This window comes from Nicotiana tabacum, chromosome 24, assembly GCF_000715075.1.
Source record: "Nicotiana tabacum cultivar K326 chromosome 24, ASM71507v2, whole genome shotgun sequence".
Lineage (NCBI taxonomy): Eukaryota > Viridiplantae > Streptophyta > Magnoliopsida > Solanales > Solanaceae > Nicotiana > Nicotiana tabacum.
Genome location: NC_134103.1, coordinates 21,368,235 through 21,385,327, shown reverse-complemented (window position 1 = coordinate 21,385,327; position 17,093 = coordinate 21,368,235). Strand labels below are relative to the sequence as shown.

General features: G+C 35.4%; 2 protein-coding genes across 3 annotated transcripts; one reads left to right on the top strand and one right to left on the bottom strand.

Annotated features, from left to right (window-relative positions):
- The first annotated feature begins 524 nt into the window (after positions 1 to 524).
- LOC107832666 (transmembrane emp24 domain-containing protein p24delta9) lies at positions 525 to 5,631 on the top strand. The gene is made up of 4 exons (XM_016660527.2): positions 525 to 862; positions 1,973 to 2,182; positions 5,040 to 5,116; positions 5,231 to 5,631. The coding sequence occupies exons 1-4, from the start codon at positions 650 to 652 to the stop codon at positions 5,373 to 5,375; spliced, it is 645 nt and encodes a 214-aa protein (XP_016516013.1). The 5' UTR covers positions 525 to 649; the 3' UTR covers positions 5,376 to 5,631.
- A 352-nt stretch (positions 5,632 to 5,983) lies between these two features.
- Positions 5,984 to 14,892, bottom strand: LOC107832665 (serine/threonine-protein kinase VIK). 2 transcript variants are annotated; one of them, XR_001658619.2, is made up of 12 exons: positions 14,477 to 14,892; positions 13,629 to 13,703; positions 10,243 to 10,359; positions 9,390 to 9,484; positions 8,702 to 8,822; positions 8,521 to 8,600; positions 7,990 to 8,049; positions 7,724 to 7,845; positions 7,542 to 7,627; positions 7,334 to 7,449; positions 7,149 to 7,247; positions 5,984 to 6,512 (listed from the first exon to the last, which is right to left on the bottom strand). XR_001658619.2 is itself a non-coding variant. In XM_016660526.2 (11 exons), exons 1-11 carry the CDS (start codon positions 14,789 to 14,791, stop codon positions 6,386 to 6,388), a joined length of 1,314 nt encoding a protein of 437 aa, XP_016516012.1. In that variant the 5' UTR covers positions 14,792 to 14,890; the 3' UTR covers positions 5,984 to 6,385. The 2 variants fall into 2 exon arrangements, 1 of the variants encoding a protein (XP_016516012.1); XM_016660526.2 differs by lacking the exon at positions 7,149 to 7,247 and having other exon boundaries at positions 14,477 to 14,890.
- Between the last annotated feature and the right edge of the window lie 2,201 nt (positions 14,893 to 17,093).

Below are 17,093 nucleotides of genomic sequence, written 5' to 3'. Positions count from 1 at the left end.
CCGCTGGCGAGCGTAAGGGAGTCGGCCCGTGACACGGATACCTCATTGAGGTTGCCTTCGAGTCCAGAATCATCTCCTTATTTTCAAGCGGTTTGATAATTTATTACATCTCTTATCTGTTTATTCTAACAATCTTTACCGTTTGTATTGAATAAATACATGTATCCTTAAAATCACTTACAAATTTAATTGTTATCCATTTTTTAGGGTAAACACTAATGTTTTAAGCTAACAACAAATACAAAATCGTTTGTTAACAACAAGACTATGATGACTTAAGTATAAATAAAAGCAATTTTAAGATACTTTATATAGTAGAAATCTAAATTTGAAGTAGTCTCTACTGAAAATTATATTACTAGTAAATTCTTGTTTTTTAATGAAAAGAAAAAGATTCTTGTACATTAAATTAAAAGAAAGAAAAAATGAAAACGAAAAAAATATGATGTAGATCAGAAATCCCTCGTGGAGACACAAAAAAAAAAAAAAAAACCTTTATTTTCTTTTTAATAATAACAACAATATTCTCCCTCAATCTGAATCTCTTCTCTGGACCAACATTCCCAACCCCACCATCACTTGAAAATCTAGCAATTATTTCTTTAATTTCACTCCATTCTCTTTTTTCCTCCTAAAATCTAACAGTAGGATGATGATTCAGAGAAGCAACACGTTATTTCTGGTTCTAATTTTGGGGTTTGTAGCGACCCAAGTGAATTCCCTTAGATTTGATCTGCAATCTGGTCAGACTAAATGCATAGCTGAAGACATCAAAAGCCATGCTATGACTGTAGGCAAATACCATATTGTTAATCCCAATGAAGGTTACCCTTTGCCTGATACTCACAAAGTTACAGTCAGGGTAATTTATTTTTCTTGTTACTGTTTTTTGCTATTTAAGCAAATGGGGTTTCATTATTTTTTCTGTTTATGTTAAAGTTTGAGTCTTTTTGTGAATTGTGAATGGTTTGTGCATGTTGGATGTATTGGTTAGAACTTTGAATTTTATGCTGGAGTTGTAAAAGATTCAATTTTATTGATTTATTTGCTATTTAAGCAAATGGGGTCTCCTTATTTTATCTGCTTATGTTAAAGTTTGAGTCTTTTTGTGAATTGTGAATGGTTTGTGCATGTTGGATGTATTGGTTAGAACTGTGAATTTTATGCTGGAGTTGTAAAGATTCAATTTTATTGATTTATTTGCTATTTAAGCAAATGGGTCTTATTTATTTGATCTTATTATGTTTAAGTTTGAGTCCTTTTGTTGATCTTTGGGTAACCAAGAATGGTCTGTAATTGTTGGATTTTTTGGTTAGAACTCTGAATTTTATGTTGGAGTTATAAAACTTTAATTTTAATTGATTTATTAACTATTTAAGCAAATGTTTTTTCTTTGTTTGATCTTTTTATGGTAAAAAATTGAGCTTTCGGTTAATTTTTGGATAACCAAGAGTGCTTTGTACATGTTGATGTTTTAGTTAGAACTGTAAATTGGAGCTGTAAAGATTCAATTTTTGAATTTACCAATTAATCAACTATGCTTCAATCTCTGTAATGTATTATTCCATTTCATTCCAATATGGTGAAAAGATCCCCACTTGTGGGATTTTACTGGGTTATTGTTGTCGTCGTTATTCCAATATGGTGAAAGATTGAGTTTTAGTGTATTAGTGAAAATTAGTTTGATTGATTATCTTGTTCAATTGACTATGCTTTTTCTTGTTTATAACAATAAAAAAATGCTTTTTCTTGTTTGGATGAACTAATAACTTGATCTGTGTAATTTGGTTTGAACTGTGAATTTTATGCTGGAGTTTGTAAAGCTTCAATTTTGAATTTACCAATCAATCAACTATGCTTCAATCTCTGTATGTAAAGTATTAGTAAAAAAAATGTTTGATTGATGTTCAAGTGAATATGCTTCTTCTGGTTTTTGATGAAGATGAACTAATAACTGATATGTGTAATTTAGGTGACATCAACATATGGAAATACCTATCACCAATCGGACAATGTTGCTGAAGGGCATTTTGCTTTTGAGACTGCAGAAGCTGGGGATTATATGACTTGCTTTTTTGCTGCTGATCACAAGCCCCCTGTAACTGTTACCCTTGATTTTGACTGGAAGACTGGTTTTGCTGCTAAGGATTGGACAAATGTTGCCAAGAAAGGCTCTGTTGAAGTAAGCCCGCTTTCTTCTTTTGCTGAAGTTCTCTCAATTCCACATATACTTGTGGTGAATATGCTTTTGCCTAGACGATATGGCAGTTTGTACTCATCCTTAGGTTTAATGAGAAATAGCCCTAGACTGGAACTTTGTATAGCTCATAAGCATCCCTTGTGCATGATAGACCGTTCTACAAAAAATTGCACTCGAGAAGTCTCATAGACCACATCATTAGTTCAAGCCAACCATTTGCTGTTGTCACCTTTCCATGAGAAGAAAACATGAAAATTATGGATGCTGTTTAGTTTGAAGGCTTTCAATTTTTTGATAGATAAGGTAGTGTATAGCTGATTCCAACTTTTTTAGAATTAACAATAGTTGTTATATACCAGAATTTGGGAACGTCTTATGAAGTGATATACTTTCAGTTCCCTTTATTAAGAACAATTCTTCGCGCTTATCGATTTACAATTAGTTTTTTGGATAAGAAAAAAAATAAAAGCAATTTATTAGTTGCCTTCAGAACATTGATCTGTGCTTGCACGGTGGTAATTGCCTCCATCATCTTGCCTCTATTGCATAAATGCGCTTGTTGCGGTCCTCATCCGCGTTGAGCAGCACCGCGATGTCACCCTCGAGTTCCTCGATCTCCTTCGAGGGGTGATATTCAGTTGACTACTGCATGTGGCTCATAGCTTCCGATATGTGGTCAAGAGTTGCAGCCCCTCTTTTTTTTTTGATTGAGAAAAAGAGAGTTCGAGCCCTTCTCACCCCATTAATGATTAATGCCCTCAATAGTGGAATCTCTACTAGATGAAACTCTTTGTAGAAAGAGGTGACATGGAACGAACTTCAATTGAATGAATGGCTTTTAAAACCAATAGGATGCCAAAAAAAGTGCTAATAGATTTATCATCTCACATTTTAATCAAGGTATTAATGTACTGTGCATTTGTTTGCGCATATAATGAGATTCATGTTGCTGCATGCATGTCAGCATGAACTTTAGGAGTTAGTGTCTACTGCTTTTGCTGGAGAATCTGCTATAGCAAATGATGTTGTAAGCACTTCTATTTTCCTCCGGAATAGAATAGAAGGGAGAATAGGCTATAAACATTTTACCCCTATGAAGGCCTGACTCGGATAAGGCGGGTATTATTGCCAAATTCTTGTTACTTTCAGTAAAAGAATAAAAAGCCTACAAGGCCATTAGGCTCTTAGTAAATTTCATTTTAGTTTCAGGTCAGTCTGTCATCAAAAGAGGTAGTGAAATAAAACCACGTCACTAGAATTTTAATACCTTACAGCCTATGGCTCAATCCTCAAGAGAGGTAGATGAAAGGATGCGTGCTTCCATAAGTGTTATGGATTTGGTTCTTGGAAACACTATACGGATAACAAGGGGTATTCTCTTCAAAAAAATATTTTTCATGAATTCTCTTCGTATTTGCAATTAAATTTTTCTGCATTCCGTTATTATTAATTAAGATTCCTTCACTTTTCTTTGTTTTGAACAATAGTCAAGAGTCTTCTGTTTCTATACCAAAAATAAAGAGAATCTTGGGATCAGGTTTGTGAACTCAATTAAAGCTTCAGTACACCTTGTATGGGTTTTTGTGTGTCTCAGAGAGAGGGAGTTGTAAGAACAAGAATTTCCTTGTTAGAGCGTCATGCAAGTAACTCATGTCTGACGTGTATTTTATGGTCTCTTTATCTTTCTGTTTTTAATAATTGCTCCTTTCGGCATACTTATTTAAGAAAAAGGTAGTATTGCCTTTTGTATGAATGAGTTTTAAATTTGGACGGATCCAAATGGAGAGAAGGAAAATAAACTGCTGTAAAATCAGATGCAACAGGCGCTGTTCTATGATAGCATACATGTAGATATAGAACACATTCATAGGCTGATTGTTGAGTCTTTCTTATGGATTCGGAGTGTATTTCTATTTTCTGGCAAGTGTGGCTGTATACTTGGAATTTGCATTGTTTAAGACTTAACAAATTATTTCACACCACAAAAAATAAAACGAAAATAAAACAAAATTCATGGCATTCTCAACGCTTTTCTATTTTTAATTACATTTTTAATTACATTCATGACAGGAAAATACTGTTTAGCTTAGATTTTCGTAGCTCTATGGACTTTGAAATCGTGGACTTTAGGCTTTAATTTACTGGACAGCAGCATAATTCTTCTCAACCGACACAGAAGTTTGTGCCGCAAACCTTTTGTTAGCTTGTCCTCTACAGCATAATGCTGATGGTGAACTTTATTATTCATTTATACTAATATTTTAAAGAAGCAGATACTCTTCACCTGGATAGATGTTTGAGTTGAAGTATCACTACATAAAGTGAATTATTTGGAGCAGTCTTATGCTATGTTCCACTTTCTAAAGTTGATATGTTCACAATGCATATCAACCTTGAGATAGAAGATTATGGGCTTGTGGATCTGTTCATCACTTGTGAAATGCATATGGGGTTTCCTGTTACATTTTTGTGATGGCACGTACTTTATATCTGTTTGATTGCTTAAAGCTCCTCTTGCTCTTGATATAAAACTAAGAATCTTTAGGGGACACATTTGGTATTGGTTTGTATCTTTCATTTAAACGCAGTAAAAGTGATCTGCAGTTATAATACAAGAAAGAGATTGTCGGCAGAAACTTTTGCTCACATTTCAAATGTTCAGTTATATTAACTTTGTGCCTGAGACGAAGGGGCTTCTGAAGGTGGTAATTAGGGAAGAACGGAGAGTTGTGGGGAAGAGAGAGCATGTTTTTTGTTGACGATGAATTTCATGACTGCACCTTTTAGGAGTTTTGAGATGAAACTAATGTAATGCTCTTTCATCTTGTCATCTTAATAGGTAATGGAATTTGAACTAAAGAAGATGTATGAAAATGTTCAAGCCATCCACGATGAGATGTTTTTTCTCCGTGAAAGGTGAGTTTATCCTTCGTTAACAATCCTCATGAACATATCATTTAAAGCAATCTTGTTACATTTAACTACAATCCTCATGAACATAAGCTTGATAATTTTTCCGCACGTTTGTAGGGAAGCTGAAATGCAGGAACTGAACAGATCCACCAACTCCAAAATGGCTTGGATGACTGGCTTGTCAATCTTAATATGTTTATCTGTGGCATGGTTGCAGTTGTGGCATTTGAAGACCTTTTTCGAAAAGAAAAAGCTTATCTAATATTTTTATGCTAGCTTATAGTACTCCATGTATGTGTAGAATTTTCCATAGATTACAGTTGAAGAGGGAATACAATGTTTTGAGTTAATTGTGAGAGAGAGTTGGATTGTCAATGAAGTTGGCACTGCCATGCTCGTGTTTTCTTATTTATTACTGAGATTTGTCCCATTTTATGTGACACTGTCCTCTTTATCTGTCGAAGAGCATAGCACATTTCTACATTTAAAAATAATTTAATTTTAAATTTTTCATTTTATTGTTGATGACATAATTGTAGTTGCATGTTTACTATCACAAGTTTAAATTTTTTTTTTCTTTTTAAACTTCACCTTCATATAAAATGGGATGGAGAGTGTATTATTGCTCTTTACCCTTTCCGCAGCTGAGGAATTGACAAATCTAATAGTTGGACTGGGAACAAAACACGCTTAGAAATAGAAGAAATACATTAACTGTCAATGCAAGCAATTTAAGAAGTAACTCTTTCTATAGAAGAAGAATGAATGGGTGAATAGATAAATCAGTGAATTCTTTTTAACTTCTTTGCTCACAAGACATTTTCAGCTTTGCTTAGGACCGGTGGTCTGTAAGCTATAATAAAGTATGAATTTCCTATCAGAATCGTCTTGAGTTTTATCATTTAACCAAAGAGTATAAGGGTAAAAACAGAATACAGTTGCTACGTTCATTTTCAAGTACACAACTGGGAATTTAAAAAAAATAAAAATACAGATGGATTGAGGATAGAAAATCTGACAATCAGAACTAATAAATTTTGTTACAGGTCTATTGACCACACAGTTCTATTTGGGTATATTCAGGAAATACGTTGAACAAATCTACAACGACCATAGCTGGAACGTCGAGTGGGGCATAAAGAATTGGTACAGCAACAGTTTTTGCAGACCCTAGCCAGTTGATCCTATGCACAATCATACGAACATATCAATTTCAAAAGCAAGTTTGATGGGAGGATTCAACTCAACATGGGTCAACTCTTGGATTTGATGTCATGAATTGAAAATGTGCCAATGATGCTCTGAGGGTAAAGCTTCTTTAATTTTTTCAAGTCTTTTTAGGATCTCCAAAAATGAAGGTCTCTGGTTCATATCTGGTGCCCAACACTGCTCCACCAACCTGCAAAAAATTAGCTGGATTTAGCAAAACAAAGCCCTGACCACCATCTTTTTGTCTTGGCAAATAGTCAAAAGAAATAAACCTTGCAGTGCATATTTGAAGCCTTAAGGTCGCAAGAGGACGAAAAAATATTTCTCATGTTTCACTTCACAAGAGATCTAATAGATGCTTCTACATAATTGTCATATCAGTGGATGTGTAAATAATAATAATAATAAATAAAAAAAACTAAAACCATGATCTCACACCGGTGGCGGTTTCTCCTTTTTATTCCAAAGCCCATCCCAAAACATGTGGACCAAATTGATATGGACATCTCTATTTATCAAAGCCCACTCTGCAGATATTTGCACACAGTTCCATCATTTTAATCTAGAATGATCTCTTCTCTAAACCATAGGATAATTTTCCCATGCTCTAATGGCAAAGAAAATTTGCTGATCAAGTCTGATAACAAAGAACTTTAACGTGCTGCTTATGTTGCTTCAGTAGTTACTCTCCTTCATAGTTATTTCTATTTTCTCTGCAGTTAGGATGCCTACAGCTCACTGAAAGAGGAACTTCACAGCAAGTAATCTCAGTTTTGGCAATCCCCATTATTCCACCCCTACCAGAATCTTTACCATGCATTAATACCTATAAATGCTTTCAATACACCCAGCTACTGCACTGTGCTCCTGCGATATTATAGCCATCTTCTAACTGTGCCACATTTGTCAATGTTGTAACCCCACCCTATCCATTAATTTATTCATTGAGTCATACATAGCTAAAAATATATGCTTCAAAAGTGGGAGTATCAAGATCCAGTTTGCACTTACTCTTTCAATTCTGGGGTAAAACCTTTTACCCTGAAAATAGGTCTGTGTCCTTCTGCCACGTACTTGGCTGCTTCATATGGTTCATAGTGGGATAATGGTGGATCACCTTCTAGCATCTGCACCAGTAGAAAATTCGTTGACCAGTTATTTGTTTCATCGATCATGTTATACCTAATCCTAACAGGCAGAGCCCAAAAGTGATAATTACCTCATATAAGATCATTGCGAAAGAGAACACATCGACTTTCTTGTCATATTTCCGGTGCTTGAAAACTTCAGGGGCCATATAGCGATCTATTTTTCGATTATAGAAGAAGATATCACAAATAAATAACACATTTGAAAGAATATGTCAATCATTCGAGGGAGGAATATGAAATTGCCACTTACAGCTCCCCGTCTCCCCAGTCATTTTATAAACATCATGGGAGTTCTGAACCCTGATTAGTTTGCTTAATCCAAAGTCTCCAACTTTCAAATGGTCAGCATTGGAGTTGACTAGAAGAACATTCCTAGAAACACTGACACATTCAGCACTAAAGCTAATTGAATCATAACAATAAAAAGGTAGCATCATTCTCATTAAACAATAAGATCCCCCTAGGTGAATAGCAACATGTAACATATAGCAGAACCATGTTGAGAGAAAAACAGACCTGGGCTTTAGATCTCTGTGGATTATAACATTTGGCTCATTGTGAAGATAAGTCATGCCTCTGCCCACAGAAACATCAAACATAACATAAGTAAACTATGCATTGCTATTCCTTTTTTATAGAAAACCCGGCATTGCAATCTTGGGCTAAAATGCCAGATAACAACAACATTTCTCATAAAATGGTATGACGAGAAGACGAAAATCACAGAAGCTATGCCACAGGTCAGAAAGAGCTACTGAGAGTATAGTAACTTGTTCACGTCATCAGGACCATTTTCTGGATGCACTTTTTGCATTTCCCCAACAAAAAGTTCAACAGACCAGCTAACTGTGAATAATATGAGTTTTAGACAGAAGGTAAATCGCAACAGACCGAGTGACATTTAGTCCATCAATCATGCTGAGCACATCAGTCGGGACAGATAGGCAACTCAAAACATAGCACGCATGAGTTTCAAGAATCAGAAAACATCAAGAGAATTTTGAGTTTTTCAAGGAAAATGAAGTATGGAGTGCTATATCCAACTACCTTGCTATATCCATAGCAAAATTGATTGCTGTCGATGGACTAAGAGCACCTTTTTCCTTAAGGTGCTGATGCAGATCACCCTACAACAATATATGCACCAAATCAGCACAGGTACTTCATAATATAAAGAAAATACTTCAATGTTCACTTCAAAATATAGGGAAAAAAGGTAACCACATACCCCCCTTAAGTATTCAGTTATTAACATTAAGGGTTTTTTCTCAGTAACAGCTCCAAGAAATTGCACTATATTTGGATGACGGAGCTTCACCAACAAATTTACCTCATGCCTGAAATCCTGACTGCAAGAAAGGAATTAAATCAGGCAGAACCCATAAAATAGTAAAATATCAAAAATTAATCAACTGCAGAGGGCCTAAGTAACAGCCTACTTCTAAAATTATATAAATCTGTATCAAGCTTAAAGAGAAACAATTGTGAATTGGGAATGTTGACAGCCTTAGGTAACATATAAAGCTTCTTGATCCACTTTAATTTCGGTTCTGCTTACAATATTAGCAGAGTATATAGAAACCTTTTTCTTTGCAAATATGCTATGATTGATTGACCATTAGAGGATGTGACTTGTTTCCAAAAGCAGCATCTTCTTGTTAATATTATTGTTTTGGTCAAGGACATGGAAAGCTTTAAAGGTCTAAATATAACATAGGAGACCAAATAAGTTCCCATCCTCCTTCCCCACCCCCCGCCCCACAACCAACCCAAAAAAGAAAAAAAATTGTGAAACTTGACAACAATAGCAGATAGCACAACACATTTTTTTTGATAAGGTAAGATTTAATGACAGCACAACAAACCAAAATCATATATAGAGGATATTGTAGTGCTAACCCCTCAAGGAAACTTACATCACCAATCGATCATCTGAAAGGTTTGGGAGGATGCGTTTAACAGCTACAGGTGTTCCACGCCAGCAAGCTTTTAATATCTCACCAAAAGACCCCTATCCATATCAGCTTCCATATTAGATACATAAATAGCAACCTCACTGGTAAATCTTTGACCAGGATAAGAAGCAGATTAAGCAATTAGAATAAAACACGACAGTATAAAAAAATAGTTAATAAGATAAAACGGTTTGAAGCAAAATGGACAGCCAACTTCGCACCAGAGACTGCCCCTTCCTTTTCTTGTGGGTAGGCCCAGGAATATGATAGCTGCATATTAAGGTTAACAAAGGAAATAGAATTCTCATACAGTTCTTAACTATAGACAGAATATAAAATTACTAAAGGAAAGCGCCAATCAAAAAACACCTCGGCTGACAGCCCCAAACACAAAAAATGGTCCGTCTTTCCTGATTATGAGACACTTTCTACTTTGGAATGTAATGAAATGCTAAACACATTGCAAAACTAATTATATTCTATATAATCATTCACATATTTTTAATTAGAAAGCTTAACACAGTTGAGATTTTTCATTCGACAACACTCCACAGAACAAGTACTAGCTTAACCATCACAAACTCAGCTTCAATTGCTCTTATGTTTTTGGATAAACCTCTTCAGAAAAGGCGAACAACACAGAGGTAAAAAGCTTTTATTTAAATAACACAAAAAAGAAGTGCAAGAATTGCTAATCTTTTACACTACAGTTGTCAATTCATTTGAAAAGACACTGGATAAGACAGCTTAAACAGACTTCAATTTAACCTCCAACAAGCTTATTAGCAGTCACTTCTAACATAGCCAATCATACCTTTCCAATGATTACAGAATTTGAGAAGTCCAGCTCAGCAGGATCAATCTCCCAGTCACACTTCTTTGGTAGAGGGGGTGGAACAGCCCTTGGTTCAAAATGGCTTCCATTTTGCCCCTGTAACATTATCTTAATACATTAGAGGCTTTCAAAGACAAATCCTCTGAAGACACTATTTGCATATTCAGAAAAAAAATCAAGTAATCCTCAATAATTTTTGTAAAGAAAATCTTGAAGTAGCTGAACAAGACAAAGGCAAGAAAGGTGTTCAATAACTTGGAAGATATGCATTGCACATCCTGCACAAGGCTTTTCAGTTTATTTTCTTACTATAGTAGTAGCAACCAACAACCATTAGCTCTCGGCTCGTTGTTAAGGCGAGAGCACCAATCAGTTATTTGCAAAGTATAAGATTTTTGCCCAACTTAGGTCAATGATCTACTAAATCATGCCGTCAATCTACATATGGTCTGGGTCATCATCCAATAGCTATCTCTTCCCTAGGTAATCAACAATCAACAACATAATTTGACTGAAATGGAGAATATATCATGTCTGGATATATTAATCAATACATAAAAAGAGAACAAAACCAGGAAAAGATTCACTGTTTCTAAAGGTGAAAAACGTAGAAAAGCGTCAAGCTTTTGCTAGTAGTTTAAGCCAAAAATGTTAAAGATTTTGTTAATCGAAGAATAGGTATGGCAATGGAGCGATGTGGGTGCGGGGTCAGTTACAGCCTATGCGGTGCGGTGCGGTGCAATTTACAGCTTAAGCGGGTGTAGGGTGGCACGGGTTGGAACAAATCTTCTTAGAATCTAAAGTGGGGCGGGGCGGGGCGGGGCGGTTGTGGGTTGAGATAAGACACAACTGGGTTTTACCCTGAAGTAGAAATTCTGGGGGAAGACATAACAAAACGAAAGTTCCATGATATACTAGATATCATAAATCTCGTGGAATACTAAAAAGAAAACTTATTCATACTTTGTGAAATTTTGATTCGAAAATATTAGTCCTGATTGTTAAAATTTGATCTAAAACTTACTCAACAGTTCTTTTTATGATTTAAGTTTCTTGCCCCGGCGATGGATGTGCTGACGCGACACATCCAAGGGGAGGTGCCATGGTGTATGTTATTTGCAAATGACATAGTGCTGATTGACCCTGGAGTCCAAAGATTTCAAAGATTTCAAGTTGAGTAGGTCGAAAACAGAATACTTAGAATGCAAGTTCAGTGATGGGCGCATGAAGCATAATTGGAAGTGAAGCTTGATACACAAGTAATCCCCAAGAGAGATAGTTTCAAATATCTTGGGTCTGTAATCCAAGGCAACAGAGAGATTGACGAGGATGTTACACATCGTATTGGAGCGGGGTGGATGAAATGGAGGTTCACATCTGGTGTTTTGTGTGATAAGAATGTACCACCAAGACTTAAGGGCAAGTTCTATAAATTGGTGGTTAGATCGACTATATTGTATGGGGCTAAGTATTGGCCCGTCAAGAAATCCCACGTCCAGAAGTTGAAAGTAGCACATCCAGGATGTTGAGATGGATGTGTGGGCATACCAGGAATGATAAAACTAGGAAAGAAGTTATTAGGGACAAGGTGAGAGTGGCCCCTGTGGAGGAAAAGTAGCGGGAATCGAGGCTGAGATGGTTCGGGCATGCGAAGAGGAGAAACATAGATGCCCCGGTTAGAAGGTGTGAGAGGTTGATCATGGCGGGTCTGAGGAGGGATAGATGTAGGCCAAAGAAGTACGGGGGAGGGGTGATTAGGCAGGATATGCCATTGCTTCAGCTTGCAAAGAACATGACTCTCGATAGGAAGGTGACGAGGTCGAGAATTAGGGTTGAAGGTTGACATGAGCGTTTCTCCTAGTCTTACCAGTAGTATTAGTAGTATTCTTGTATTTTCTTATTCTTGGATATTTATTATTACACATTGTGGTTTGCTTCCGTTATCTTATTACCTTGTTGTTGTAAGTGTTTGTTTTATTTTCACTATTCCTTGAGTCGAGGGTCTATCGGTAAAAACCTCTCTACCTTCACAAGGTAGGGGTAAGGTCTAAGCACGCATTACCCTCCCTAGACCCTACTTGTAGGAATACACTGGGTTTTTTGTTGTTGTTGTTGTTGTTTAAGTTTCTTTTTGTTTCTGGTTTGTTGGGTTCAGAAATGAGGCGTAAGTCAAAGTAGTAACAAAATGGAAGAAAGTAAATAACTAGTATCTATTTTCTTTTTATAATTAAGATACTAAAATTTTAATTTTCTCAGGGATAAAAAAATAAACACACTGTTTGAAAGAGCAACTCTTCCAAACTGATTGGTATAGTAAATCTTTCATCATCTATTTCATTTCTATCAGCTTTTGATTGCCTATAATTTAGCTCCAGCTTTGTGTGTTGTAGGGACAAAAAAAAAGGGGATGTCGATCTAATTTGAGAAGCTACACTAAATAAGATAATTACCTATAGCATAACTCTAATTTTGTTTAACTAAATAACAAAATGGATAAAAATAATTCTTAAGCGGGGAGAGGTGGGTTGAAAATAATTTTAAAAAATTATGCGGGGCTTGAAATTTTGCGGGTTAAGGCTCAAACGGCACTGCACCCGCCCCGCCCCGCCCCATTGCCATTCCTGATGAAAAAAGGTTAATGTCAATGAGATCTTTTCGACAAAGTAAATAATTTTTTGGATTTGGGAAAGTCTCGCGTGTATGTAGTAGTTATACAAAAGAAAAGAGCTAACAATACAATGTAGGTAAGTCTACTCAACAAGGCTAGAGCAGATGGGTCAAATTGAGTAGTTTTAAGTTTCTCACTTATAGATTTATTGACTAGTTTTCTGATGCTAAGTTTCCAATTCCTATTCCTAATTACTAACATATACTTCCATATGGAATCCTTTCTTTTACCGTGTGGGAGAAGTCTTCCATAACATTTGCTTAACAACTAATATATCACTTTGCTGGTTCTTTTTACTGTCCAGCAGCCCCTCTTCGCCATAGAAAAGCAGTTCATTGCTACTTGTGCACCCTTAGAACCTTGGTGCCTACACCAAAACCGCTACCTAAGAGAGACATAGCGCCCAAATTATGCTGCACCTACCTAGCTTTAGGTCTTAACTGCAAATCAAGCATGCCTTTAACAACATGGGAAATGTAAGAACAAGATCAGTTAGTTAATAAACAACTCTGCTAGATCATCAACCACAGACCTGGATGGCAACAGAGGTAGGAGCCCGATAAATATGCTAGCTAATATATCTTTTAACCTAAGAACAAGTTGATGCATCAAATGCCGATAACTACAAGCTTTTTCAAATGGCAAACGACCATTACGAGAAGTTAGATATATCAAAAGGACAAGGAGTGAAACTCACATAAGATAGTCCACCATATGTCTTTAACAATTCAATCATGCCATGTTTCTTAGCTCCTTCTGCATCGGCTAGAGGCTGTCACAAACAATTGAAAACTTAGACAAAAACAGCAGATTAGTGAAACTAACTGAGAGTCAAGGATTGCATAGAAAAGTCAGTGTCACAACAGGCACATGGAAAAGATTCAAAATGTAGATGAACACACAAAACCAGAGAGATATGGATGGTACTCGATTCTCGTAGGGAAAGCGGATAACTAGCACTCTTTTAAATCACACTCTTAATTTTACATGCATTCATAAATGAACTATCAATTGGATCATCAATGCCTCTAAACAAGGTCAGTTACAGCTAACAATGTAAAAACTATTCCTATTAATTACAAAATAACATGGCTGAACCGGCACCCAAGGATGTGGCCTAGTGGTAAATGAAGTGGGCGGAAATCTCAGAGACAAGAGCTCAAATCCTGCTAGGTGATTTCTTCCCATCTGCGTGTGCTAGTGGGAAGTACCAGGTGTCCCGTGGAATAGTCGAATCCCGTTAATACTGCAACTTATCACCAAGACATCATTTAATAGCTGAAGACTCAAATTCAAATTCCTGATGATTAAATTTTCGTTTCATTAAGAAGATATAACTTCAGTAATAGCAGCAGCTTTTTCATTACTAAGAGATCAACAACTATTATAATTGCTCCAAAATCAGTAAGAGGTAAAACAAACTACTGTGATACTACCAATTATCAGTTTCATATATATACACACACAACTAATACAAGTGTATACGCATAACATGTACTATACAAAATTTACCAAAAAAACAAAAAACAAATGCACAAATCTTACCGTGTTTCTCCAACGATCCTGAGCGTTGACGTCGGCGCCATAATCGATCAAGCACTTCGCAACATCGATCCAGCCATGTAACGCCGCAACATGAAGCGGAGTGCGATTATCGTAATCCCTAGCTTGAACAAGCGTCCGATCTTCCTCTAGAAGCTTCCGAACGGCAGCTGCACCGTTATGGTGAGCGTGCCATAGAATTTGCGATGTTTTGCTTACTCTTGACTTCTCCTTCTTCTTCTCCGTTGACGCTGCTACCGGTGCGACAGCTTCTCCGCCGCCGGCAGCGGAGCCGGAGCTTCCTTCGCTTCCGCTCATTTTGGATGGATCGCTGTTCGTGTGTGTGAAAAATCTCCTTTTTGCAACTGACTCGTGTGTGTTCCGTTTCTTTTGAATGCGTGTGCGTGTCAGTTTTTAGTCTGTTTCTTCTTCTGTATTTATTTGAGTAAAAGATTAAATTAAAGTCTGTTTTTTTTAAAAAGGTGAATAATGGGATATTTTTTTATTACTTTGTCAATAGAATTTGATTCTTTTCAAACACCTTTGTTAATGATTTTTTGAATCAATCAATAGATTGAGGGCAAATAAACTTTTCCAAAAAGAAGGTATAAAACAATAAAAGAAGAGAGTATTGTAGAGAAAAATAGAGAGAATTCTTATTGGTTTGGAATAATTTATAATTGAATAAAAACCCTCTATTTATAGGGGAAACGTGACTTAGTCATCAAGTAACAAACCCTAAAATATAAACATTCACCTTAAATATTATTGCTAATCGTCGAATTTGGAAATCCCGTATTAAATTCGATGCTTTAGCCACTAATTATGAATGATAAGATCTACTTGAAGACCGATTAAGGAAAAATGTGATATTAGCATTTTATTTTGAATTAAGTAATATTGTGTAGTTAGAGTGATATCTATTGCAACATTTTGATTACATTCCCCCCCCCCCCCACAAATCATAACGTAAAGAAAGTATTAGTGTTAAATATTGATATATAAAATAGTAAAGTTATAACCGTATTACTTATAGGTTACCGGCACCCCTTTTCCATTCATTCTATCTAAGAAAAAGAATTCAGCATAGACCACGACCCCCCCATTTTTTCATTTCTTTATCTATATTTTGCCAGGTTAAAGAGTCCCCGCTCTCCATGTTCTTGAGAAAGTTTTTCAGCTTGCTGACTAGGGTTGGCAGCTAAATTCAGTCTTCGAGACCCCATAACATAAGAAAGTCGTGGAGTGCATAAGCCCCTTAAGAGATAGGGGCTTCTAAATATAAAATACCATTAGCGCCCAAGCTAACCATCTCGACTGATCGATCGGAATGAAATCGCGAACCGTAAAAGATACGATACTTTATACACCAGGTGGCCCTTTAAAATAGTTTAATGATATGACATAATTGAGATTTATCTTGAACAATCTATAAGCTTAGAGAGAAGTTGTCAATTTGTTGTTTATCAAGGCCATTAGGCCAACATGTTTTTCCAAATAAAATAAAATCAAAGTCTTAGTAAAGTTAGCAAAAATGGACGGAATACTTTGTGCGTTATACTACTTTTTAAAATATTTTAATAGCATCGCAATTCAGATTTATCTTGAACACTATAAATTTAGGGAGAAGTTGTCAACTTGTTGTTTATCAAGGCCAACATGTTTTTCCAAAATTTATTTGAACTAATATTTTTTTTTCAAAAATATATCTAAGACTGTAATAAAACCAACTCAAAATCTTAGCAAAGTTAGCAAAAATGGATTGTTTACTTGTTTGAATTGTAATGAAATATGTCATTCTTAAGACTCGAGTCAAGGTTAATTTTTTTATTTAAAATTTTATCGATTATGTGCATCTTAATTAATCCATTTAACGCTTACCTTTCATTAGTATAGGCATAAAATAACTTTGCTATCATCTAATAGGGAGATAAGAAAAAAATTACTTATTAACACCTCTATCAGGATTTGCGTAGGTAACGTTCTTAAGAATTAGAACATAAGGGTTTGAAGTACTAGTTTACAAATTTGGTAGTGACATTGTTAAATTATACCACACTAACATACTCAACATGATTTCACAAATGGGGTCTAAGAAGGGTGGAGTGTACGCAAATTTTACCCCTACCTTTTTTGAGATAGAGATGTTTCCGATAGATCTCCGCCTCAAGAAAAATATTTTTCAAAACAAGTTTAAAGATACAAGAGTAAAAAACTTATGATAAAAATACTGTAGAACAAAAAATTAATGATAGCAAAAAAATAATAAAACTAACCAAAATGAAAAAAAAAAACACCTACACACACACAAATACATAAATACATAATAGTAATAATAATAATAATAATAATAATAATAATAATAATAATAATAATAATAATAATAAGATTAATCAGTTCTCATTATCATAAAATAATTAATTATAAAATAAAAATTATAAAGTAAAGACAAGTATAGAGAGAAATTGATATATTATTCAAATTTCAAACTTATGTACATAATGAACTGAAAACTCATCTATTTATAGAAGAAAGGAAGCAGCTGCGAGGCTTTTCAGGAAGCAGCTGCAAGGCTTTTCTTTAGATTCTTGTAAGCTGTCTGCATGAGCTGTTTGCAACC

Excerpts from the sequence above, each read along its gene's own strand:
- LOC107832666 (XM_016660527.2), top strand. The coding sequence starts at position 650 with ATGATGATTCAGAGAAGCAACACGTTATTTCTGGTTCTAATTTTGGGG. Across the intron at positions 863-1,972 it reads CTCACAAAGTTACAGTCAGG|GTGACATCAACATATGGAAA; the intron begins GTAATTTATTTT and ends TGTGTAATTTAG. Across the intron at positions 5,117-5,230 it reads ATGTTTTTTCTCCGTGAAAG|GGAAGCTGAAATGCAGGAAC; the intron begins GTGAGTTTATCC and ends GCACGTTTGTAG.
- LOC107832665 (XM_016660526.2), bottom strand. The coding sequence starts at position 14,791 with ATGAGCGGAAGCGAAGGAAGCTCCGGCTCCGCTGCCGGCGGCGGAGAA. Across the intron at positions 13,704-14,476 it reads AGGATCGTTGGAGAAACACG|CCTCTAGCCGATGCAGAAGG; the intron begins GTAAGATTTGTG and ends TGTTTGTGACAG. Across the intron at positions 7,628-7,723 it reads GACTGGGGAGACGGGGAGCT|ATCGCTATATGGCCCCTGAA; the intron begins GTAAGTGGCAAT and ends ATCGAAAAATAG.